This window comes from Polistes dominula, unplaced genomic scaffold, assembly GCF_049000335.1.
Source record: "Polistes dominula isolate Pdom_NZ unplaced genomic scaffold, Pdom_raw_medaka contig_462, whole genome shotgun sequence".
In the NCBI taxonomy this organism is placed as follows: Eukaryota; Metazoa; Arthropoda; class Insecta; order Hymenoptera; family Vespidae; genus Polistes; species Polistes dominula.
The window spans coordinates 45131-71606 of record NW_028301104.1 but is presented as its reverse complement, the minus strand read 5'-3'; the positions used below and the strand labels follow the sequence as shown (position 1 = coordinate 71606).

Sequence of the window (26476 nt, the reverse complement as noted above, 5' to 3'; positions counted from 1 at the left end):
AAGGCGGAGTACTTAAATGAATTTTCAATCGATATATAATGCGAATTTTATTCTAAAAATTTACAGGCATATTTTTAGGATGGTAAACTAACTATTTATGAAAAATAGGAAAATTCGATTTTTTTTTATTTTACATCTATCACCCGCCTTAACACTTTCAGTGTCACGCTCATTTTCAAGGAAGTTCCATTTAAGCCACGCTCATTTTTAAGGAATTCCCGTCAGGCCATGCGCGTTGCTTAGAAATATCCATGTTGTACTCAGTCAGCCAGCACTGACTGACGCGGTCTAACGAAAAGTCTAGTGTCTGCCACTGGTGGCGGACGTGGCGCTCAAAGTGTTAGAGAAGTTGTTAAGCACTTATATTATTCATCTAGTTTTTCTGATCTACTGTATATAATACTACATTTCTTTTCACAAAAGTTGTTTATTTAACCCTTGCACTCAAGACGATTTCGGCCAATTTAGGGAAACATTTTACATGTAAGTATTTTAAAGTTATTTATAAGCAAACAAACTTATACAAATAATCAAATTTTACCAATTTATTTTCTTTTCATCAAAAACTACAAAACTTGAAAATTATTATACTCTGTAATTAGTTTTTGTATAATACTTCGTAAAACAATACCAAAGATGCATCTTAGGTTTATCAGGACGCATATCACAATAATATGTTACTTCCCGCCTACCTACAGACATATTACGATCAGAGCAAGCCTTACAGTCCCTTTAAGTATTATCTTTAAGTATATCTTAAAAGAAATATATTATTACAAATCGTAAATAAGCAGATAGAGTAACAAAAGACTTCAAAACTGCCGGGCGCAGTATCAGCGCCGCTCGATTTGCAACTTAAATCTGCTGGGGGCTTATTCGGTGCAGCTCGAGTGTAATGGGTTAATATATTTTCTAATTCCTATGTCTAACACTTCCTTATTATTTTAAAAAATAAGATTGGACATAGTTCTATCAACGACATGTCGGATGCACTTCTTTTTAAATTAAAAGAAAAACAAAAACAAAGAAGAGAAAAACATTTCTGTAATTCACAGAAAAAAACAAAAATATTGCAAAGAAGGATGACTATACATTTGAAAGGTTGATATATTTTACGAGTATTGCAAATACACGAAAAAAAGGTATACAAAAAGTGATTAAAAGCTGTAAAAAAAAACAAAACGGTCTGACAAGCTAGAACTTTTATCAGGAACAAAAACTAAGTCCAATATTTATTGGGTTGTCTGGAAAGTAATTTCGTTTTTTCCTGTAATAATTTTGGCATTAGTTGATGCAAACCGACAAATAACAACACGTGAGATCGGTGAGAATCGATCAACAAGCGGCGTTGTTGCTTGTGAGCAATCGCCCCGATGCTGAGCTGCCTGAGGATTGCGTTACTTGTAGATTAATGATTTGTGGCATTGCTGCTTCGTAAGAAGCCGATGAGTTCTTCATGATTTTGCCGATAGTTGATGTGTTGAATAGATGTGAATCGAGAATTGTAATGGAATAGAATAATGATAGTTTTCCGAGGCCTTTTATAGTGAAAAGGTCGGTTATGCAATTCCTTCCTAAAGTTAATTGACCAATAGTAGAAGGGCCCCTCTCCATGGTCCGCCGATGGACATAGCTTATGTTTCTAAGAATTGTAATAGAAACTAAGACGCATAGAGAACTTTGTCCTTATGAAGGAATTTCCTTTTCCCCCATTGTATCGCATGTGTTTTCACAGTAACCCGATCCCATTCAACAGGGATTTTGATTTATTAAAAGACACTAGCGATCGTAATAAACAAAATAATGAAAATAAAATGTTAACTATTGACGGAAGAAAGGTTGCGCTCCACGGTCGCTACACTAACTGGAGCGTCCTCACTTAAATTTCGGGACGCCTGGGCACGATCCGGCGAATCCGACGACAATCTTCCTAGTCCAGTCAAATTAGGTAAGAATCCTGGAGTTTTAGATACTGAGCTATAAACTTGTATAAACTTGTACTTTGACATTCAGAAAGTTGTCTTAAAAACCAACATATGGTAGGATGTACGCTACTATTATAATCTAACGTCAAAGGACAAAAAAATCGATTAAATGCAAATTTTTTCCAAATGTTTCGTTTCCTATGGGTTTTCGCTATTTGTATTTAGTATCAATATTGTAGAGGATTAAATTTCCTACATCTTTTGTTTCAAAAATTTTTTTGTACGTTAAATCGTTTTCAAGATAGATAGCGGAGAGCGCGCAGTTACAGCATCATTTAAGGTCAACCGGTAGTCCCGGTCAAAAACACGCAATATATAGTTTATTAATTATTTTTGAACAGGACTACCGGGAAAACCCCTGTGCTCGTTCACCTCTTCATCAACTCTTTATAAAAGAGAACATACGTAACTTTGACTTTGTAATTTGGTATAGAATTTTATTAAATAAGTTAAAAAAACTATAAGTAGCTGCAAATATATTCTTAAACAACCATTCATATCTTGTTAATCATCTATGATGAAAAAGTCATTCCTATTCCTAGTCCTAACTCGTATTTCAAATTAGAAAATTGATTTTCTTTTTGAACATCGAAGCTATTTTTTTTTCTATTTATTAAAAGATTTGATACCATTAATTATTAGAAAAGCTCCCAAAGTGGTAAACAAAAAAAAATTTAAGGAAATTTAATTTATCGCGGATGATAACGTTCGGATCTTATTTCAAAAATTACCGACGTTTCGGTTGGTAAATGAAAATAGCATTAATCAATAACGAAGAAAAACAAACGAAATGGCATTTTTTTATATTAGTAATTAATAACTATCAATTAGGGTTATATTACCTGTAGTACAGTAAGTACAGACGTATTTCTCCGATTTAATTAAGCATTCTCATTACGATCCTTGACTTGTTCACTTATACAAATATGAATTTATTTACCATTTTGAAATAAATATTACTTTTTATAAATTAAAAAACATTAATACAATTGCTAATGATGCAGTATTGTTAACAATTGTCATTGAAAAATATGACGTTATAAACCTGACATCAGTAGAAACACTATAGGAGGGATGCGCCATGTAGATTGCTGGGGGACAGGAACTCGTGTAGTCACGTGATTTCCCGCGAAATATTTAAACATTGAAATAATTATGAAATAAGGAATTGCATCAAATACAGAAAAAAATGAATTATATTTAATGATAATTAAAAATTTATATTAAAATAAAATAGGTTACGCAAAAAAATTATTATAAATTCAATAAGAAAGATTCAATTAGGTTGATTTGATAAAAGACAATAAGTCTGTAAACAAATGATAAGTTATATGATAGGTTTGTACATTTATACTTGTAATTATTAAATAAGTAAATTAAACTTACACTTATAGAAAATTACTAAAAAAAAAAAAAAACAATTAAACATAAATATCACAATAAAAACTATAAGTATTCTAAACTAAAACTAACCACAGCCGCTAATACATACTAAAGATAAACATGGCTGCGTGTTGATCGGAGGCTGTCCCCACAAATTTTCAGTCCAACAATATGTATAGCGCGTCCCTCCTAAAGGGTCTCTAGAAATCAGCGAACATAACGACTCTTAGCGGCGTATTTCCTAAAATAATCTTTCCTTTTCTTTCTATTCGTATTTGCTAGTTATTTTCCATTGTCGATCGCCCTCCTGGTATCTGGTTCCGTGCTTTCAATAATAGTAACACATGTTGTAATAGATTGTCAAGACTAGTTATTCAGATTAAAAAATATCGTTAAATAGAAAAACGCTTAGAATTTCAAGGCGACTCAAGTGAAACTTCTTAAGATTTGTATGTGTTACGAATTTTGATATTGAATTATTAGATAATATGTTTTTTTTCCTTTTTTACAGATTAGTACAATACTTCAAAACTAAGATTATAAAAACTATCTATTGTGGGTTTCATTGAGAGAGAAATATATAACTGATGATGATTATAATATAGTTTATTAAATTATAATGATGCGATGTTCAGCAGTATTGACAAAAGGTTTACAAAAAAGTGGCGTGCTTACAAAAATACAGAATACAATAGAGTTATGAATATAAGACGGACTGACTGACAAATAAACTGATAAACTAACTGATAAAATATGCAAACGAATATAACAGACTAAAAGTATAATTATTATACCAAGAACTATGGACTAATACTGACAGATATGCAGACTGATACAGATTAAGAACTGATAGACTAAGGAACTGCTTTCTTACTTTCTTTCACATATTTATATCATAAATGAGTAACACCCTTTTGGAAAGGGGAAGAGATTTTGAATACTATCGATCAATAACAGAAGGATCCTTCCTCCCATAGTGAACCGATGGGTACATCTTTTTGTTTTTAATAAAGATCGTAGTGAAATCATGCCTAACCGAATTTTTTTTTTTTTTAAACAACGGAATATCGTTTCCCCCTATTGTCAGAGTGGAGTAACCTTTCACTAAGGTCGATAGCGTATTCAAACAGGAAATAAAATAAAGAAGAAACTACATATTAATTTTTAGCCTAAACTATGTATATACACCTTAAATGTTTATTTCATATATACATAAATTTACGTATTTTTCCAAGTTATTTGAATAAAAGAACGAAGTGTTTCTTTTCATTATTTCGAAAAAAACGATGTGTCCGAAGAAAAAAAGAGAATATTAATTAAACATGTAAACTATTATAATTTTGTACAGTCACATTCGCTAAGCATTATTTTTTTTACAAAGTTTACAATTAAATTTAGAAATATCGTGAAAGAGTTTTATTCTGCATCCGGTGAATGATCAACTGGTACAAAAATACGTTTATTAAAATTAGTAGTTGTTTACAAATCAAGATAACGACAGTAATTAATATTTCAATGATTTGTTTAATTTAGATTCTTATTCCGATGTCCAATAAAAAGTCGATGGTCGTTGAATGTTGAGATAAGCGATGTCGTATACCACGATCAATACCGATTAAAGTCTCACCGCGAAATGGTTTCTGTAATTCCTGATCCACAGTCAAAGATTCTTCATTGACATTTAATTTTCGCAAAAATCTATTTTATTATTTATATTTAAAAAAAGAATATTATACGCAGATCATATGTGTTCGAAGTGTAACCTTAAAAAAAATAAGTTTCGAGAGATTCAGCCGAATGCACAGTATCAAGAGTAAGATAATTGTAGAAATTATTTATTATAATATTGTTACCATATATATTAAAGAGCACCGATACTATCTTGTTATCGGGGTAGCTAATAGAAACGATCAATATCCAAATTGTATCAATTAGGATAGAATGCTGAATGCGATAACAATTGATAGAAATACGTCTATATATATAGTTCTCGACACTTATAATAATCACTCAGTTTTTCATATCTATGGATAACATATTAGACCCTATGGAAAAATTTTTTATAAAAATCTTTAATTAAAATAAGAGATAAATACCATCTTTAAGTGACAATCTAACGTCAAAGACTGCAAACGGAAAAAGAAAGAAACTAAGTAATTTTCTTATAATTTACCTAAATAATAGTCTTTATTATCAAAAAAATTATCTCGTGAATAGTGGTTCATGTTTACCTATCTACCACAGATTTACCAATCCTATCGATAATTACAATAAAAAAGGACACGTTTAAAATAACGATATTGCCACAAATAACATTACTTTCATTTAAATTGACATAAGTATTATCTTTAGTTGTGTGTTTTCCATTCTTTTTGTTAAAAAGCTAATATTTGATTTGTAGTCAACTATTTCAAAAAATTCATATACTAATTCTCCAAAAATATTAAACTATATTGTCATTTTTTGGAAACATGTTATAAAATTGGGACTACTGTACGCTGTCTAAATTGCTAGTTTTCTTCGAGAGTGTACCGTGGTCAAAATGGTAATAGTTTACGATAAAACATTGCTATAAGACGGTGTAAAATTTAGAATAATTCAATTAGCATGTTATTGTAAAACAAACATTTTCACGGTGACTAGGATTTTTCCTATTGTATTGTTTGCAAATTGATAATATTAAGCGTGTACATTGTACGCAAGTGGGATTATCTCTATATAAATGCAGAGACCGACTAACTAATATTACTTAATCATAATTTGGAGTTGAACTAAGTTACTTAGAAAAAGTTCTAAAGATATTTTTATGAAGAGGACATTTTTAATACTTTATTTATTATAATCTTTTTTAATAACTAACAAACATACTTAGTTCTTCATAAGATAAAAATTTAATAAAAGTTTTTCTTTAATAGTTTAAAATCGAAAAACTTGTCGACATATTTTATTATATTTATTGTGATAAAAGTTGTTGAGATAAATAGGTAAGTTTTTTATTACTTACTATTCTATACTATTCTTAACTGTTAAATTCACAAATGATCAAATTTTCTAAATAAGTGTAATACCTATAAATCAGGTAAAAGGACAAACGAACTAAATTTTCAAGTTTTTTTTTATTTTTCGAATAAAACTAAAAGATGGATAAGAAATTTTTTGATGTTATATTAAATAGCATAAATATTCATTAGCATGTTTTTGTTTAAACGTTATTTCAATAAAATGTTAATTCTATAAAATAAATACTTTATTAGAATAAATATACTTATTTTATTTGTTTGTTACTATAGGAAAATTATTTAAGAAGAATAAAAACTGAATTGTCATGTATTTAAAAACGAACAACTTAGAACTATAATCAGAAATAAAAGCATCTATTTCAATCACTTATAAATAATTACTTATCTTCAAGATCTGTCTGTCATCGATAATTACTATAAAGTGAAATTTTTCTTACTTTTATTTTTATGTAATATTTTGTTTTTATTATAAAAGAATTCAAAAAATGGCATCATTAAGCGGACAAACGTATCAAAAAGAAATATTATCAATGGTAGAAGAACCGAATTATTACAATCAACGAGGAGAAATTGCTACATTTTTTTCTGGAAAGAAAATTTTTATAACAGGAGGCTTAGGATTTATAGGAAGGCTTATAATGGAAAAACTTTTGAGGTAAATATTCTTCTCCTATGTTTTTGTTCTCCATTCAATTCGTACATTTGTTATAAGCGTCCAATCATAAATTTTAAATAAATTAGGATTGTATGTACAATCGGATAGTTTTTGTTAGTAGTTTTATTCTTCTTGAGATTCATATTGTGTGAAATAAATAACAAAAAATATTGTTCAAATTTAAAGTCTATTAATTAATTTTATCTTTCAAAGCAATGTAAGCTTTCTAAATAAGGAAATTAGCATAGAGTTTTTGTCATGCAAAAGGATAACTATTTTTTTTTACAGATTTATTGGCTAGAAAATATATTAAATTCAGCAGAAAATATCTATCTAATAGTACCTGTATTTAAAGATAACAATGATTATTCTCTATTTTTCTCTTTTTCTACTTCTCTCCTTACTTCTATATTTAAACATTGACACAAAAATGTTTTGTTTTATAAGAAATATTTTTCCGCTAAAAACTTGTACTATAAATGCAATTGCTGCGGTTTGTAGACGTTGTCCAGAAATAACAACGATTTATTTACTGGTTAGGGCAAAGAAAAAAAAGGATCCGAAAACTCGATTTAAAGAGTATTTTAATGATGTTGTAAAGGAAAGTTAAACAATATGTATTTATTATTATCGGAATAAACGATGTCACCAGTATTACAATTTATATTTAAATCTTTAGATTTTCGATAGATTGAAGAGAGAGCAAAAAGATGTTGAAAAGAAAATTATTTTGATTGAAGGAGACACGAGTCTATTAAATTTAGGATTGTCAGAGAAGGACCGCTATCGCATTTGAGATACCGATGTAATTTTTCACAGTGCAGCATCAGTACGTTTTCTGGACAATATTCGTATTGTAGTTAATACAAATATTAGAGGAACAAGGGATCTTCTCTTGCTTGCACAAGAGATGACAAGCTTAAAGGTATTTTTTTCCTACTTAAATCATCCGTATAAAAATGCGTATGTTTAAGCATAATTCCCGACTAGATCAATTTATTTATATATAAAATTTAGTTTAATTTTAAAAATAAATTGTTCTTACTTTATAATAATTTTGTTCTTTAGGCTTTTATTTATTTTTCAACAGCTTACTCGCACTGTTTACAATAAAATCGAAGAAAAATTGCATAAGCAACCTATGAAGACAAAAGACATAATTTGATTGACAGAGATTTTGACCGAAGACCAATTAGATTTAATCACCCCAAAGTAATAAAACATAAAAACCTACTGTATTCTTTTAGAGATAAATCGATAAGCATATTCGTTTGTTTTACAGGCTACTGGGTAAGTGGCCTAACATCTACGCATTTTCAAAGGCAATCTGTGAAGATACAGTACGGCAATATTCTAATGGAATTCCCACTGGAATTGTTCGGCCATCTATTGTTGTCTCAACAGAAAAAGAACCAATCACTTGACTAATAAACAATTTGTATTGACTAACAGGTTCTATTTTTGGTAGCTTGACCGGTGTTTTACGAACGCTGTATTGTGATGGAGATTTAATCTGCTATATAATTCCTGCTGATTATGTTGTAAACAACATTATTGCTGCAGTATGGGACATTGCAGAGAAACGGCAATTTCTTTTTTCTTTTTTGAATAATCTTCGATATCAACTTTTAGTTAATCTTTTAAAATATCATTTACAATAAATAAGTTAGAACTTTATTTGTAGATATATATCACAGAGTGTTAATCTTTTTCCAGTAGAAGTAATAAATATTTACCTTTAGATGAAGATATTACAGTTTATAATGCTGATTCCTGCGATCTAAAACCAGTTACTTGGAGTACTATGAAGAATTACCTGAGAACTAACGGATTTAATGTTCCATGGAAAAAAACAATTTAATACTACTCCTAAATGTCGACCAAAAACTATTACTTCGATATTTTTCTGAAAATTTTTTTGCACTGGATACCTGTAATTGTAGTGAGCTCCTTATTATATCTCAGCAGAAAATAGCCGATGTATTGTATGACGATATTTAGATTTATTATTCGCCAAAAAAAAAACGATATTAATTTAATTGGCTTTTTACAAGTTATTTTTTCACAATCTGTGAAAAACGACAATAAAACGGTCGAGCGCACTGTGTGTTATGCTAAGGCGAATCTGTTTTAAACTAATGTATAATATTTTCTATTTTTAGGAAGGCGTTAAGCAATCAGAAAAGTCTAGTAACGTTTCTTTTTATCGGAAAATAATAAATCTAAATATCGTCTTAGAATACATCAGCTTTCTTTCCCTCAAATATAATAAAGAGTTCACTATAATTACAGGTATCCAGTGCAAAAAAATTTTCTGAAAGGCGAGGGTTAAACGACGCACAAAATATTGGTCGGTATACCAAATGGGAAAAGACCCGACGTAGATGGAAGGATAATATTAGAGAAGGGATCTGAAAGAAATAAGATATAATGACCGCAAATTGAAGGATCGCGCTCAGGGACAGGAACAATGGCGGTATTTGGTGTTTGCTGCAATGAACTTTCGAGCTCCTAATGTCAACTAATAAAAATAAAACATGTGTGCAGATCACACGTGTTAGAAGTGAAACCTTAAAAAATGTAAGTTTCGAGAAAATGAGACAAATGGACAGTTTAAGAGTAAGATAATTGTAGGATTTATTTATTATAATAATAATACTATATATCATAAAGGTTACCGGTATGGTCTTGGGGTGGAATAGCTGATAAGAAGTGCACTTTTCACAATTCAAGCAATAAAAACGGAATGCTGAATGCAATAGTTATAAATAGACACCAAAATCGTAAGGATGTTTATCAAAGAAAATATAATTCGTCAGAAATTAGGTAAAAATAAATAATCCTTTTTTGAAACTCAGGTATAAAATTTTTTTGTTAGTATAGTTTTCTACGTCCCGTTTTCATTTACATTCTTGCACTATATAACAAACATTTTAGGATAGATGAAATAAAGACGTTACGAAAAACATATGGAAAATACTGCTAGACTAAACGAAGGTTCTGGTAAAATGCAACGAAAGATCTAATATAGATATTCTTTAGAAATGTTTTTTCAACTCTGTAGCCTACCACACTTCGAGACCCTTATTATTTATAACATATCTCGTCCTTATTCTTTGGACCACAAACTTATTTTTCTAAATACTCTCGTCTAAATAAAGATCTGAACAACGAAAAATCTAAAAAATGCATTGAACGTATCGCTCTCTCAGCTTATTGAACTGTATACAGTACGAGTCTCAAATTTCGGCTACGTGGTAAGCTCCACCGATTCACGCTGGGAGTTCAACATCTTACCCAGTGAACACAAGACCTTCATATTATGTGATACGTACGTCATAAAGTCAACTTTAAATTTTTTCGTACACATGACGGAACCCAGTGAACACAAGACCTTAAAATGATGTCATACGTATGTCATAAAGTCATCTTTAAATTTTTGAAGTGAAAAGTGACTTTAATTATGACCTCAATATTAAGTCGTATGTTCAGACATAAAAATGACGTAATAATTTCATCATATTCTTACAGCAAAAAACGAAAGGTTACATTTTTTTTTTAAACTTTGTATTTTGAGACTATAAATTAAGTATATAATATTGTAAAATTGTTTAATTGCATTAATTTAATTTAAAAGAAATTAATTAAAAATTTGTTTTCAATTAAATAAAAAAAATAGGAAACTAACTCAGCTTACTCTGGGACTGGCGGGGATAATCGCAGATTTATACAAAGTTTTTTTCTAGAAAATAAAAAAAAAATAAAAAATGGCGAACTTTGAGTAAATAACGAGTTTTCTCAAAAAATACAAAAATTTCATGGATTTTATAATTTTGAAATTTTTTTGTATTTTTTTCTGAAAAGTACATTAAGCAACAAATATTAAAAAAAAAAAACGTTTTAACAGGTTGAATTTTAAAGAAGTTATAGCCATTTCAAAGAAAATAGCAATTTTTTTCAAAAATTAAAAATTTTTCTTGGGTTTGGTAAAAAAATTTGAAATAATTTCTGAAAATTGTTTTTCATAGGGTAGCATAGGATAAAAAACTTTTAGCTAAATCAAAAGGGGTCGGAGTCAAACGTGACCGATTTAACGTGAAATCCCCCATATATATATATCATCAAACTTTCATGTGTACTGATTTTTGTCTCTGAATATCTTTGAACGCTTAATTTAATTGCCAAAACATAAGACACTATTTTTATAGAGCAGTAAATTTCCTACAAAAATTTGTATTGCGCATCTCATAATAGTCATTTATTGTCAAGTTATAAAATTCATAAATAAAAATAAAATTTGTCTAAAAATTATCAAATTTTAATCTTCAATATCATTCAAATGGTGAGGTTTACGAAACAAATATAAGATATCTTTGTTGTAGAGAATTAAATTTCCTACAAAATACTATTAGAACATTTTTCTATACAATCGGTTAATGATAAGGTATGAATTTTATTCTATTGGACTGAGAAAAAAATAAAAAACTGCGATGCGGTAGATTTTCCTATTAAAATTAAGAGCTCATATTTTGTGAGAATTTTTTTAAGGTGTCTAGCAAACCCATTTTTCTGTAGTACTTGTAAAAAAAAATAATTGATTTTTATGACTCGCACTAACATATGTATGTATAAATATATATATACATATATTTAAAAAAACGGTGACGGTAAGTCACCTTATAAGTATATATTTTCAGTGCATTAAATAAATATGTTTAATGGTTATTGTACCACCGGTGGTACACGTGGCACAGAACGTGTTAATTATAATTTATATTATTAATTTATGTTATATTTTATTACTTATTATAATTTAATAATTATAAAACATAATATTGTTAATTTTATATGGATTAGTAATATAATAGAAATTAGCACAAGTTTGCATTGCTCAGTGAGGCAAATCACCACCCAGTAGTAATGTCCATCCAGTAATCGTATGTTCCCGAGTTCTCAAGTCCCGGGGGTGAAAAAAAAATTATACGTCATATACTAGTAAGAAATTTGGCAACAACTAGACATATGTATGACATCATTGCTTTTTCTTTTTTGTTCTTTTGTTTCGTCATGTTAGCTTAACGTCATATTTATAACGTAAAAGTCTTACGTCAATAAAAGTGAAATAATGAGTCACATGTGACTCATATCTGACTTATATCTTACGTAAATCCTGACATAGCGCAAAATCATTTTGACGTCATTTTGATGTAATTGTTTTCACTTGATAAAAATGTTTTTATTTTCTTGAAAAATTACTATAAGTTTCTTAAATACGCAAATATCACAGTTTATAATATAATTTTCATATATGCATAAATCAGTACATCTTTTTGGATATTTTTCACAAAAACATATAAAAATCAAATTTAAGCGTTCATTCTGGTTTATAATTTTAAAAAAATTAATTTTTTTTTGTATTTTTCGAAAGTAAACATATGTAGAATTATCATACAAAAATTTTAGAACGATCCGAGCAGTCTAAGTATATTATTTTGCGACCCAAACACAGAGATATTACAAAGAGAGGAGACAAACCATAAACGGTTGTTTAAGTGGAAATGTCTCTGCATATTATTCAGAATGGTGTAGGAAAAGAAAACTAGTATTCAGTTTTTTCCCTATATTCTTTTTTTTTGGAAAGAAAAACTCTATGCAGAGACTAAAAGGAAAGTTTAGGAGGGCCATAAAACCATAAACAAACCTAGGAATTATCGAGATATATTAGTGCGATTATAACCTTTTCTGCGGTGTCGGGACCTTTGAGGAGTAACAAATTCCTATGTAAGCACGTTCGATATTATATATAAATAAAATTTCGATAATCTAGATCAGATTTTTTTATGTATAGTTTCCACTACAAAAAAAAACATAGGCTGTACCCATCGGTGGACTTTGGAGTTGATCCTTATGCTATTGGTCAATAAGATTAATAATCTCATTTTTTCTCCAAAGGGAGAAGAAATTCATTTCTGATATAAATATGTGGGGAAAAAGAAAGAAAGTCTCCTTAGTTAGTTTTAGTCGGTATTAGTCCTTAGTCTTCAGTCCTCAATTAGTCCATCTGTATCTATCTGTGTGTTATCTGTTATTCTGCAAAAACGGCCAGTCGGTCATATATTTTCAACCCTTTTTAATTCTGTATTTCTGTAACCACGCTACTCTTATGTAAATATATATTTCTCTCTGTCCGGAATACCACAATGGATAGAAAATCTAGTAAAAAAAGTAATTATCGTCCAAGTAGAAAAGGTGCAAAGCGAAAATTTTACTGCAATCGATTCTCCGATGAAGTTAACAGCGCACAAAATACAAGCAAATCCACTGAAAAACTGGGATCGTCTAAAGATCCAAATTTTGACGTAAATATCGATAAAACATCCGGTTACAGTATTTTAAGTTTCTTTCTGATCTTTTTGATGTTGTCAAAATATGTTAAGTGTAAAGATTGTGATTGAGAAATTTCGTTTAGTCGATACGGTTTGCGAGGATTAGGCTTCAAAGTACGATTATCTTGTGCGTGCAGAGAAAAGTTTATCGACTCGTGCCCGATGATTGGAACCGGGTATGAAGTGAATCGTCGCCTTGTTTTTGTGATGCGTCTACTTGGTATTGGTGTGCATGGTATAAATATGTTTTGCAACCTTATGGACTTCGGAAAAGGTTTAAGTATCTCTGCATATTATGGAATCCTTGACTCTATACTAATCGCGGTCAATGCTGTTTTTAACGTAGTGTCGCATAAAGCCGTCACCGAAGAGCAACTCGAAAACAAGAAACGAGGAAAACCAGAGGATATTCTGTCTGTTTCTGGCGACGGCTCTTGGGCCAAAAGAGGATTCTCTTCGTTGATTGGAATAGTTTCTCTAATTTTAAAATACAGTGGAAAAATTGTCGACGTTTCTATAAGGTCAACTTACTGTAAGGGATGTAAGATGTGGAAAAGAAAAGTGAAGGAAGTAAACTATCTTGCCTGGTACGAACAGCATAAAACGCATTGTACGATAAACCATGAAGGTAGTGCCAGGAAGATGGAGGTTAATGGTATCGTGGAGATGTTTCTTCGATCACTCAAGAAGTTCTCCGTAAAATATGGTTTTTATATCGGCGATGGCGACACGAAAACTTTTCAAATGTTGCTAAATGTTTTTCTCTACGGCGAAGATTTTGTTATCAAAAAATTAGAGTGTGTTTTACATGTTGCCAATCGAGTTTTCAACCGTGCTAATGAAGCACGAAAAGCACTGATTCAAAAGAGAAAAGCTTTGAAACAAGCGGAAGCCAAGAATCCTGCTGCAAAAAAAGGACCGAAGAAAGTTGTAAAAAAGAAAAAAGTTATTAAAAAAAGTGTTCCAGTGATTAAAACTCAACGATTGACTATAAAGTTGATGAAGGAATTGTCAACTAACTATGGGTTAGCTGTTCAAAGAAATAAAAATTCAATTGAGAACATGAGAAAGGAAATTTAGGCGGGGTACTATCACAAAATTTCTACTGATGATGACCCGCAACATACATACTGTTCTAGCAACTGGTGTAAGTATCGTAAAGTTGAGGCAGCTAAAACCCTTGATACTTATAAACATCCTCCTCCTCTCGCTAAAGATGTCCAAGAAGTATTAAAGCCAGTGTACGAAGACCTGACAAAACCAGAATTGCTTGAAAGATGTTTAGGTGGCAACACTCAAAATAATAATGAGTGCTTCAACAAATGCGTTTGGGCTATGGTGCCTAAACATCTATTTAATTGTAAAAAAATTGTGGAAATAGCTTGTCAATTGGCAGCTTGTATATTTAACGAAGGTTTTGATCCAATACTAAAAATAATGCACGTTTTGGAGATAAAACTTGGCCCTATCGCAGTCAATTACGCTAGTAACCGCGACAACACGCGTGTGCGTTCAGCCAATCGTTTGAGCGGAGAATCTTTAAAAGAAGCCAGGACAGTACGAAAAAAAGTTAGAGTTGAAGAAAATGAGTATTTTGAAGAAACAGAAGGCATACTGTATGGTGCAGGCATCGCAGAATAAGGTAAAGTAAGACTTTTTAAAAATTTGTTAAAAGAAACTTTAAGCGCGTTTTTCTCGAAACAACGTTTTTTTCGGTTGGCGGGCATGATATCTCCGAAACTACTCAACCGATTCTTCTGAAATTTTAACCACATACTCTAAACATAAATAGCTATCTCGCATGCTACAACCAAGTCAAAATATTAATTTTTACTATTTTTTTTTTTACAAAAAACTGCGAAAAAAATCAACGATTTTTTTTCGAAAAATGGCTGTCATTTTGTTTTGCTTTTATAAAAATTGATAGTTTTGACATACCCGATAGCCATTGTCATACTAAATTTAAAACCGTCTTATTTTTTTGTTTTAGATCACCCGTTTTTAAATTTCGATGCCCGCCAACAGCATACCTTTTTTTGAAGGGTTCACGTTTGTTAGCCATTTTGGATGTCAAAAAATGTTCTGAACAATAAAAAAAATTGTTTTCTTGTACTTCTAGAGTGTATTTATCATACCCAACAACTTTCATATGTATATGTATCCTACAAAGCCTAAAAAAAAATCGTGAAAATAGCCTTTTTTTTAGCGTATAAACCAGAATGAACCCTTAATAGATATATTTTGTCTTTATTCATCAAATATATTTTATGAAAAAGCAAAATAAAATAATAACAGTAATTTACTTGCTTTTGAAAAGAATTAGTCAGCTGCTCCTAATTTATTCCACAGTATTCTCTAATTCTTTTTCTCTGATGTATCTGGTAATCCTTTTTTTTATATTTTTGACAATATAATTATTATATATTCTGTGTACTTCATAATTATTTATTATAATATTTGCGAAATAAAGAATTTAATACTAATTTTTCAATAAAATAGAAACATTTTTAAATAGAAAAGAAATGAAACGTTTACTAAAATAAAAACAGACTACGAACCTTCTTTCTTTATTTCGACCGTCGGTTCGTTTGAACCTTATACTTTTGTCGCATATCTACGTGCTTATCTCTGTTTATTCTTTTACCTTTCTATCGCTCCTACCTACAAACATTTCGAGTATCAAAAGAATACATGTCCACGCTTTGTAGTATTCAGCCGCACACAAACGCACACATATGCAACCAGGAGCAATTACTACGAAGCATAGCATAAAGAGGAGGCCGAGAATAGGAAAAACTGTATAGCCATATTCCGTCTCTTTCTCGCTGGCTCAATCCTATATGCTTGTCTCTTTGTCTCTCGTTATTTAGTATAGCAGACCGTTACATAGCTGCGTTTCTGTTTATTTAATTTTCAGATCACTCCTATTCTAAAGAAGTTTTCACTTCAAAAAGTGTTTATTTCATTTGGATAAATTTTTAGGTAGTAAATTCATATCCATCGTTGTGGAATAAACGATTTTGTATGCACAAAAATATCCTAAAAATCATAAGTTGTAGTCACGGTTAAGAATGAAGGATTACTATTCGACAAATTATAACGAAATGAGATGTTTTATAGCAATGTTAATATTGCAGGTATCATCGGAAAGCCAACACTACAAATGTATTTTTTGAAACGAGAAAGTGTATCAACACCTTTTGTTAGTAAAGTGTTAACTGCAAAAAAGTTTTGACTTCTTTGCAAATTTTTGCATTTTGCAGATAATAGACATTTGATAATTGCCAGCAAAATTTCTAAAATTGAAAATGGAAAAAGCAAGGGAACAAGGTTTTGGTGTACGACCTGTGAAGTCACACTTTAAGTAGTACCGTGATTTGAAATATTTCACACATACATGACTTGAAATCTTGTAAACTATTTTCTGATTTTTCTTTTTTATTCTTGCTATCTTCGTTTTTTTTGTTTACGTACAAGACTGTTCAATAAGTTTTGCGGTTCGATAAGAAAAACACAATTTTAAGGTTTGAAATAAACTTTATTATTAAGTATAGTCTCCCTGAACATCAATACATTTGTCCCAATGAGATTCCAATTTATAAATTCCATCTCTGAAGTAAGAATCTGGAAGGGCTGCAAAATACGCTTCCACAGCTGTTATGACCTCATCATTTGAAGAAAAACGCTTCCCACGCATGATTTTTTTTAGGTCGGGAAACAAATGAAAGTAGCTAGGGGCTAAATCTGGTGAATACGGTGGATGCTCCAACAATTCGATCTTTAATTCATGGATTTTAGCTATTGTCAAAATGCTCTTGTGACACGGTGCATTGTACTGATGGAAGAGGATTTTTTTCTTCTGCAAACCGGGTCTTCTTTAACGAATTTTTTCCTTCAGCTGGTCTAAAAGGTTACAATAATATTCAGAATTTATTGTTTTACCAGTTTGCAAGTAATCCACAAACAAAATTCCTTTCGCATCCCAAAAAACTGATGCTAACACCTTCTTGGCCGATTTTTGGACACGAACTCGTTTCGGAGCCGAAGAATCACTTTGATACCACTCTTTAGCCTCTTGTTTTGATTCAGGATCATGGTGATAGATCCAAGTCTCATCCATAGTGTTGAATCGACGCTCAAAAGCCGCTTTATCCTTTCGAAAACGCTCTAAATGTTGCTGAGAAAGTCGCATTCGAATCTTTATTTGTTCCATTGTTAGCAAATACGTCATCCATTGTGCACACAGCTTTTTGAAACCCAATACTTCAGTCAAAATATTGATTACACTATCCAATGAGATGTCTAGGGCTTTTACTAAATCTCTTCCAGTCACTCAACGATTTTTCAATACGATATCCTGTATTTTTTCTACGGGTTCCGGTATTGACAAACTTTCTAATCCAGTCAAATTAGGTAAGAATCCTGGAATTTTAGATACTGAGCTATAAATTCGTATAAACTTGTATTTTGACATTCTTAAAGTGGTCTCAAAACCTACATATGGTAAGGTGCACGCTTCTATTAACTCAAAGGTCAAAAAAATCGATTTATTACCCATTTTTTGCAAATATCTCGTTTCCTATAGGTTATTCGCTATTTGTGTTTTGTACCGATATTGTAGAGGATTAAATTCCCTACAACTTTTGTCCCAAAAATTTTTTTGTACGTTAAATCGTTTTCGAGATAGATAGCGGAGAGCGCGCAGTTAGAGCATCATTTAAGGTCAACCAGTAGTCCCGGTCAAAAACACGCCATATATAGTTTATTAATTATTTTTGAACGGGACTACCAGGAAAACCCCTATGCTCGCTCACCTCTTTATCAACTCTTTATAAAAGAGAACATACGTAACTTTGACTTTGTAATTTGGTATAGCATTTTATTAAATAAGTTAAAAAAACTATAAGTAGCTGCAAATATATTCTTAAACAACCATTCATATCTTGTTAATCATCTATGATAAAAAAGTCATTCCTATTCCTAGTCCTAACTCGTATTTCAAATTAGAAAATTTATTTTCTTTTTGAACGTCGAAGCTATTTTTTTCTAATTATAAAAAGGTTTAATACCATCAATTATTAGAAAAGCTTCTAAAATGGTAAACAAAAAATAAATTAATGAAATATATTTTTTCGCGGATGATAACGTCATGATCTTGTTTCAAAAACTATCGATGTTTCAATTGGTAAATGAAAATAGCCTTAATCGATAACGAAGAAAAACAAGCGAAATTGCATTTTTTTATATAAGTAATTAATAACTATCAATTAAGGTTATATTACCTGTAGTACAGTAAGTACAGGCGTATTTCTCCGATTTAATTAAGCATTCTTATAACGATCCTTTACTTATCCACTTATACACCTATGAATTTATTTACCATTTTGAAATAAATATTACTTTTTATAGATAAAAGAAACATTAATACAATTGCTAATGATGCAGTATTGTTAACAATTGTCATTGAAAAATATGACGTTATAAACCTGACATCAGTAGAAACCCTATACGAGGGACGCACCATGTAGATTGCTAGGGGACAGGATCTCATGTATTCACGAGATTGCGCGCGAAATATTCAAAAATTGAAATAATTATGAAATAACGAATTGCATCAAATACAAAAAAAAAAAAAGAACAATATTTAATGATAATTATAAATATATAATAAAATAGAATAGGTTACACACAAAAATTATTATAAATTCAATAAGAAAGATTCAATTAAGTTTGATTTGATAAAAGACAATAGGTCTGTAAGCAAACGTTAAGTTATAGGTTAGGTTTGTACATTTATACTTGTAATTATTAAATGAGTAAATTAAACTTAAACGTATAGAAAACTACTAAAAAAAAAAAAAAGAAGCAATTAAATATAAATATCACATAAAAAACTATAAGTATTCCAAACCTAAACCAACCACAGCCGTTAATACATACTAAAGATAAACATGGCTGCGCGTTGCCTCGGAAGCAGTCCCCCCAAATTTTCAGTCCAGCAATATGTATGGCGCGTCCCTCCTAAAGGGTCGCTAGACATCAGCGAAAATAACGACTCTTAGCGGCGTATTTCCGAAAATAATCTTTCCTTTTATTTCCATTCGTATAAGCTAGTTATTTTCCTTTGTCGATCGCCCTTCTGGTATCTGGTTCCGTGCTTTCAATATTAGTAACGCATGTTGTAATAGATTGTCAAGATTAGTTATTCAGATTAAAAAATATCGTTAAATAGAAAAACGCTTAGAATTTCAACGCGACTCAAGTGAAACTTCTTAAGATTTGTATGTGTTACGAATTTTCATATTGAATAATTAAATAATAGATAATTTTTTTATTTTTTTACAGATTAGTACAGTACTTGATAACTAAAATTATTAAAACTATCTATTTATATACACTTTAAACGTTTATTTCAAATATGCATACATTTACATATTTTTCCAAGTTATTTGAATAAAAGAACGAAGTGTTTATTTTCATTATTTCAAAAAAAACGATGTGTCAGAAGAAGGAAAAAAGAGAACATTAATTAAACATGTAAACTATTATAATATTGCACAGTCACATTGGCTAAGCATTATTTTTGTTACAAAGTTTAGAATTAAATTTAGAAAGATCACGCTACAGTTATATTATGCGTCCGGTGGATGATCAACTAGTACAAAAGTACGTTTATTAAAAATGGAAGTTGTTTACAAATCAAGATCACGACAGTAATTAATATTTTAATGATTTGTTTAATTCAAATTCTTATACTGATGTCCAATAAAAAGTCGATGGTCGTTGAATGTTGAGATAAGCGATGTTGTATACCACGATCAATACCGATTAAAGTCTCACCGCGAAGTGGTTTCTGTAATTCCTGATCCACAGTCAAAGATTCTACATTTACATTTAATTTTCACAAAAATCCATTTTATTAATTATATATAAAAAAAAAATATTATGCGCAGATCACATGTGTTCGAAGTGAAACCTTAAAAAAAATAAGTTTCTAGAGAATCAGATGAATGCACAGAATCAAGAATAAGATAATTGTAGGATTTATTTATTATAATATTGTTACCGTATATATCAAAGGGCTCCGGTACGATCTTGCTATGGGGGTAGCTAATAAAAACGATCAATATCCAAATTGTATCAATCTATATATATAGTTCTCGACACTTATAATAATCACCCAGTTTTTCCTATCTGAGGATAACATATTAGATCCTATTGATAAATTTTTGTAAAAAATCTTCAATTAAAATAAGAGATTAATACCATCTTCAAGTGACAATCCAAAGTCAAAGACTGCAAATGGAAAAAAAGAAGCTAAGTAATTTTGTTGTAATTTACCTAAATAATAATCTTTATTATCAAAAACATTATCTCGTAAATAGAAGTTCATGATTACCTATCTAGCACAGACCTTACAATCCTATCGATAATTACAATAAAAAAGGACACGTTTAAAATAACGATATTGCCACAAATAACATTACTTTCATTTCAATTGACATAAGTATTATCTTTAGTTTTGTGTTTCCCATTCTTTTTGTTAAACAACTAATATTAGATTTGTAGTCAAGTACTTAAAAAAATTCATATATTAATTTTCAAAAATAATAAACTATATTGTCATTTTTTGGAAACATATTATAAATTTGGGACTACTGTACGCTGTCTAAATTGCTAGTTTTCTTCAAGAGTGAATCGTGATCAAAATGGTAATAGTTTACGATAAAACATTGGTATGAGACTGTGTAAAATTTAGAATAATTCAATTAGCATGTTATTGTAAAACGAACATTCTCACGATGACTATGTTGATTTCTGTTGTATTGTATGTAAATTGATAATATCAAACGTGCACATTGTACGTAAGTGGGATTATCTCTACATAAATGCAGAGACGGACTAACTTATATTATTCAAACATTAATTGGAGTTGAACTAGGTTACTTAGAAAAAAGTTAATTAGATATTTTTATCAAGAGGAAACTTTTAATATATAGCTTATTATAAACTTTTTTAATAACTAACAAACATACTTAGTTCTTCATATGATAAAAAGTTAATAAAAGTTTTTGTTTAATAATTTAAAATCGAAAAACTTGTCGACATATTTTATTATATTTATTGTGATAAAAGTTGTTGAGATAAATAGGTAAGTTTTATATTTTTTACTATTCTATACTATTCCCAATTGTTAAATTCACAAAAGATCAAATTTTCTAAATAAGTGTAATACCTATAAAAAAGGTAAAAGAACAAACGAACTAAATTTTCAAGTTTTTTTTTTTTATGTTTCGAATAAAACTAAAAGATGGATAAGAATTTTTTTGATGTTATATTAAATAGCATAAATATTCATTAGCATGTTTTTGTTTAAACGTTATTTCAATAAAATGTTAATTCTATAAAATAAATACTTTATTAGAATAAATAAACTTATAATATTTGTTTGTTACTATAGGAAAATTATTTAAGAAGAATAAAAACTGAATTGTCATGTATTTAAAAACGAACAACTTAGAACCATAATTAGAAATAAAAGCATCTATTTCAATCACTTATAAATAATTACTTATCTTCAAGATCTGTCTGTTATCGATAAATACTATAAAGTGAAATTTTTCTTACTTTATTTGTATGTAATATTTTGTTTTTATTATAAAAGAATTCAAAAAATGGCATTATTAAGCGGACAAACGTATCAAGAAGAAATATTATAAATGGTAGAAGACCCGAATTATTATAATAAGCGGGGAGAAATTGCTACATTTTTTTCTGGAAAAAAAATTTTTATAACAGGAAGCTTAGGATTTATAGGAAGGCTTATAATGGAAAAACTTTTAAGGTAAATATTCTTTCTCCTATGTTTTTGTTCTCCATTCAATTCGTACATTTGTTATAAGCTTCCAATCATAAATTTTAAATAAATTAGGATTGTATGTACAATCGGATAGTTTTTGTTAGTAGTTTTAATCTCCTTGAGATTCATATTGTGTGAAATAAATAACAAAAAATATTGTTTAAGTTGGAAGTCTATTAATTAATTTTATCTTTCGAAGCAATGTAAGCTTTCTAAATAAGGAAAATAGCATAGAGTTTTTGTCATGCAAAAAGATAACTATTTTTTTTACAGATTTAATTGCTACAAAATATATTTAATTCAGCAGACAATATCTATCTAATAGTACCTGTATTTAAAGATAACAATGATTATTCTTTATTTTTCTCTTTTTCTACTTCTCTCTTTACTTCTATATTTTAAATTTGACACAATAATGATTTATTTTATAAGAAATAATTTTCCGCTAAAAACTTTTACTATAAATGCAATTGCTGCGGTTTGCAGATGTTGTCCAGAAATAACAACGATTTATTTACTGGTAAGGGCAAAGAAACAGAAGGATCCGCAGACTCGATTTAAAGAATATTTCAATGATGTTGTGAGTAAAGTTACACATTTTGTACTTATTATTATCGGAATAAACGATGTCACCAGTATTACAATTTTGCAAAAAGATGTTAAAAGGAAAATTATTTTGATTGAAGGAGACACGAGTCTATTAAATTTAGGATTGTCAGAGAAGCACCGCGATCGCATTAAAGATACCGATGTAATATTTCATAGTGCAGCATCCGTACGTTTTCTGGACAATATTCGTCTTATAGTTAATACAAATAATAGAGGAACAAGGGATCTTCTCTTGCTTGCACAAGAGATGACAAGCTTAAAGGTATTTTTCTCCTAGTTAAATCATCCGTATAAAAATGCGTTTGTTTAAGCACAATTCCCGACTAGATCAATTTATTTATATATAAAATTTAGTTTAATTTTAAAAATAAATTGTTCTTACTTTATAATAATTTTGTTCTTTAGGCTTTTATTTATGTTTCAACAGCTTACTCGCACTGTGTTTACAATAAAATCGAAGAAAAATTGTATAAGCAACCTATGAAGACAAAAGACATAATTAGATTGACAGAGATTTTGACCGAAGACCAATTAGATTTAATCACCTCAATGTTATAGAACATGAAACCTATTGCATTTTTTTAAAGATAAGTCTATAAGCATATTCGTTTGTTTTACAGGCTACTGGGTAAGTGGCCTAACACCTACGCACTTTCAAATGCAATCTGTGAAGATACAGTACGGCAATATTCTAATGGAATTCCCACTGGCATTGTTCGGCCATCTATTGTTGTCGCAACAGAAAAGGAACCAATAGCTGGCTGGATAAACAATTTGTATGGAATTACAGGTGGTGTTGTTGGTAGCGCGACTGGTGTTTTACGAACAGTGTATTGTGATAAAGACCTAATTTGCGATATAATTCCTGCTGATTACGTTGTCAACAACATTATTGCTGCAGCATGGGATGTTGCACACAAACGGTAATTTTTATCTCCTTTTTTAGTTTACTACTAAAATAAACTTTTAGTAAATCTCTTAAAATATCATTTACATTAAATAAGTTAGAACTTTTTTTGTAGATCCATATCACAGAGTGTTAATCTTTCCAGCAGAGAAAACAAATACTTACCTGTTTACGATGAGATTTTAGCTTATAATTCTGTTTCCTTCGTTCAAAGACCAGTTACCTGGGATACTATGATGAATAATATAAATTATACTTCATGCTCGTTCTCAAGATTACATGTAGTTTCGCCTCTGGGCGCTAGATGTCACAACTTTAGCGTATGTAAATTCACCTTCGTTTGTCCCTTCTATGTGATACTTCATTAATGTTTTTGTGTGTTAGAAGTTACAACGAACAGCGTATAAAATTAAAAAATTAACGAGTGTTAATTGTCGCGAACCACAAGATGAGTAGAAAATCGCGTAAACGGAATCGCGAGGATCGCGAGGACGATGAAAGTCGAAGGAAAAAGAAGAATTCAGAGAAGAAATCGAGGGAAAGAGAAGCGACGCCAGAATCTGACGACCAACATGGCGGATCGGACAAAAAGCGTCGAAGATCTCGCGCCCGTTCGAGATCGAGAGAAAAACGTTTTCGTAGCCGCTCACACGAGCGACACCGCGCAAAACGTAGGCGTGAGCGCTCCAGGTCGAGATCGAGAAGCCGCGGACGGGGTGAGCGTGCGAGTCGCGATCGCAGGTCGTGGTCTGTCTCGACAGTGAAGTCGAGGGTGCATACATACACCCCGCCCCCCGTGCAACGAGAAGGTGCCTATCGTTTCAACCGTGCCTTCAGCGGTTGTTGCCGCGCCACTGGTGGAAAACGAAGACAGCAACGAGATCAGAAACAATGAATTGTTGATCGAAGATATAATTCAAGGTAAAAAAAAAAAACAAAAAAACAAAACAAAAAACAAAACAAAATCACTGGTGAGCCTGCACGAGAGGCAGGACAGGCCAGAAGAAGGTGTGGTAAGCTTGAACTCGAGTCAAGTCAGACCATAACCTAAAAGTGTCAATTGTGACAGTCGGAAATGTACATTTTTTGTTAATTTTTGTAGGCGACAAGGAAAACACGGTCCCTAAAACGGGTGACGACGCGAAAGAAGAGGGAGAGATCTAGGACGAAGAAATTTTACAAGTGTTCGGTGACGACCCAACCCAATCCAACAAGGTGGATGCAAAGATTCACCCGTCATTCAAGCCTCACTGAGATTATTGGCTGTCGTCGGGCCTCAAAAAATAGGACACGGAAATGTTGTTGGAGAAATATAATCAAGACGAATCCTTCAGTGCTCCAACGCTGAACCCCGAAGTTCGAGCAACGCTTTCAGAGAGTGCCATTAAAAGAGATGGACATTTCGAAGAAAACCAAAAAATGATAGCTAGCGCGATGATCGCGTTGGGCTCAGCAATTTCCATGATTATCAACGAGCCGCAGGAATCACCGGACAGAGCGGTGATGATTGAAAGGATGTTTGAGGCTGGAAAACTGATTGCTGGACTTTTCCATAAACAAACCACGGCGAGAAAAGTGTTCATCGAACCGGGACTTACCAAACAAGTCAAGGACGTCCTGAATAACACCAAGACAGACAAGTTTCTGTATGGGCCGGAGCTTGGAGCAAAAATCAAAGAGGCAAGGACGATCACCGGAGTGGGAAACACTATGAAGACTCAGCCACAGCCAGCTGTCAAGAAGGCACCGTTCACGACAAATAACTGGGTCAATGCCCAGGCACGTCAGCCGTTCACCTGGGCCAAAAAGAGTTTCAATACATACGGACAGGCGAGACAGCAGTTTTCCAGGTCCGGAAAGGCACCCTTCGCCCACAGGCAGTTTCAGAACCAGACTCAACGGAAGAATCAGAAGACGGGGACGACACCGAAGTAGAGGTACATCAGACAGGAGGTCGACTGCGCTGGTTCAAAAATCAATGGCTCAAGTTAACCAAGGACAAATTTGTCCTTGAGTGTGTAGAGGGATACAAGATCAAGTTTGCAAGGCAGGTCGTGCAAACTTGACCTCCAGTAGAGCCATTGTTTTCTGAACAAGACTCATGTAAGGTTAAAGAAGCGATCTTAAAGTTAATCAACAAACAAGCAATTAAACAATGTGACCCTATTGAGGGGCATTTTCTGTCTTCCTATTTTACGGTTCCAAAACCCGATGGTTCACACCGATTCATACTCAACTTGAAAAAACTTAATTTTTTTATAGATACAACGCACTTCAAATTGGAAGATATGAGAACTGTCAGTAAGATCATTTGCCCGGGTGACTTTATGTGTAATTTTGATTTAGAAGATGCATATTTATGCATCCCCGTTTATGAAGACAGTCGAAAATTTTTACGCTTTACATTCGAAGGAAAAATTTACGAGTTTGTTGTCCTCCCTTTCGGCTTATCGACAAGTCCCTTTGTATTTACTAAAGTAATGAAACCGGTTGTGAATTATCTTAGGTCAAAAGGTTTAAAGTCGGTTGTTTATTTAGATGATTTCTTGTGCATAGGAAAAGATAAAGCTAGTTGTCGAGAGAATACGATTCAAACAATCGCGTTACTTAAAAGTCTTGGTTTCCTTATAAACTATGAGAAAAGTAATTTGAGCCCGAAGCAGACTTGTAA

The 26476-nt window shown here is 31.1% G+C and overlaps 2 protein-coding genes across 6 annotated transcripts in view; one reads left to right on the top strand and one right to left on the bottom strand.

Annotated features, from left to right (window-relative positions):
- The window catches only part of LOC149031160 (fatty acyl-CoA reductase 1-like), a 53556-nt gene that overhangs the window by 6190 nt on the left and 20890 nt on the right, over positions 1 to 26476 (bottom strand). The gene's annotated exons all lie outside the window — the stretch shown is intronic.
- LOC149031162 (uncharacterized) lies at positions 6244 to 26055 on the top strand. Of its 5 annotated transcripts, none has more exons than XR_016177977.1 (6): positions 6244 to 6352; positions 6864 to 7043; positions 8326 to 8976; positions 9336 to 9623; positions 9717 to 9869; positions 9981 to 10810. XR_016177977.1 is itself a non-coding variant. In XM_089176582.1 (6 exons), the coding sequence occupies exon 6, from the start codon at positions 25102 to 25104 to the stop codon at positions 25738 to 25740; it is 639 nt and encodes a 212-aa protein (XP_089032708.1). In that variant the 5' UTR covers positions 6244 to 6352; positions 6864 to 7043; positions 7723 to 7872; positions 23304 to 23821; positions 23921 to 24726; positions 24908 to 25101; the 3' UTR covers positions 25741 to 26055. The 5 variants fall into 5 exon arrangements, 1 of the variants encoding a protein (XP_089032708.1); XR_016177976.1 differs by having other exon boundaries at positions 8326 to 8985; positions 9344 to 9623; XR_016177975.1 differs by having other exon boundaries at positions 8326 to 8985.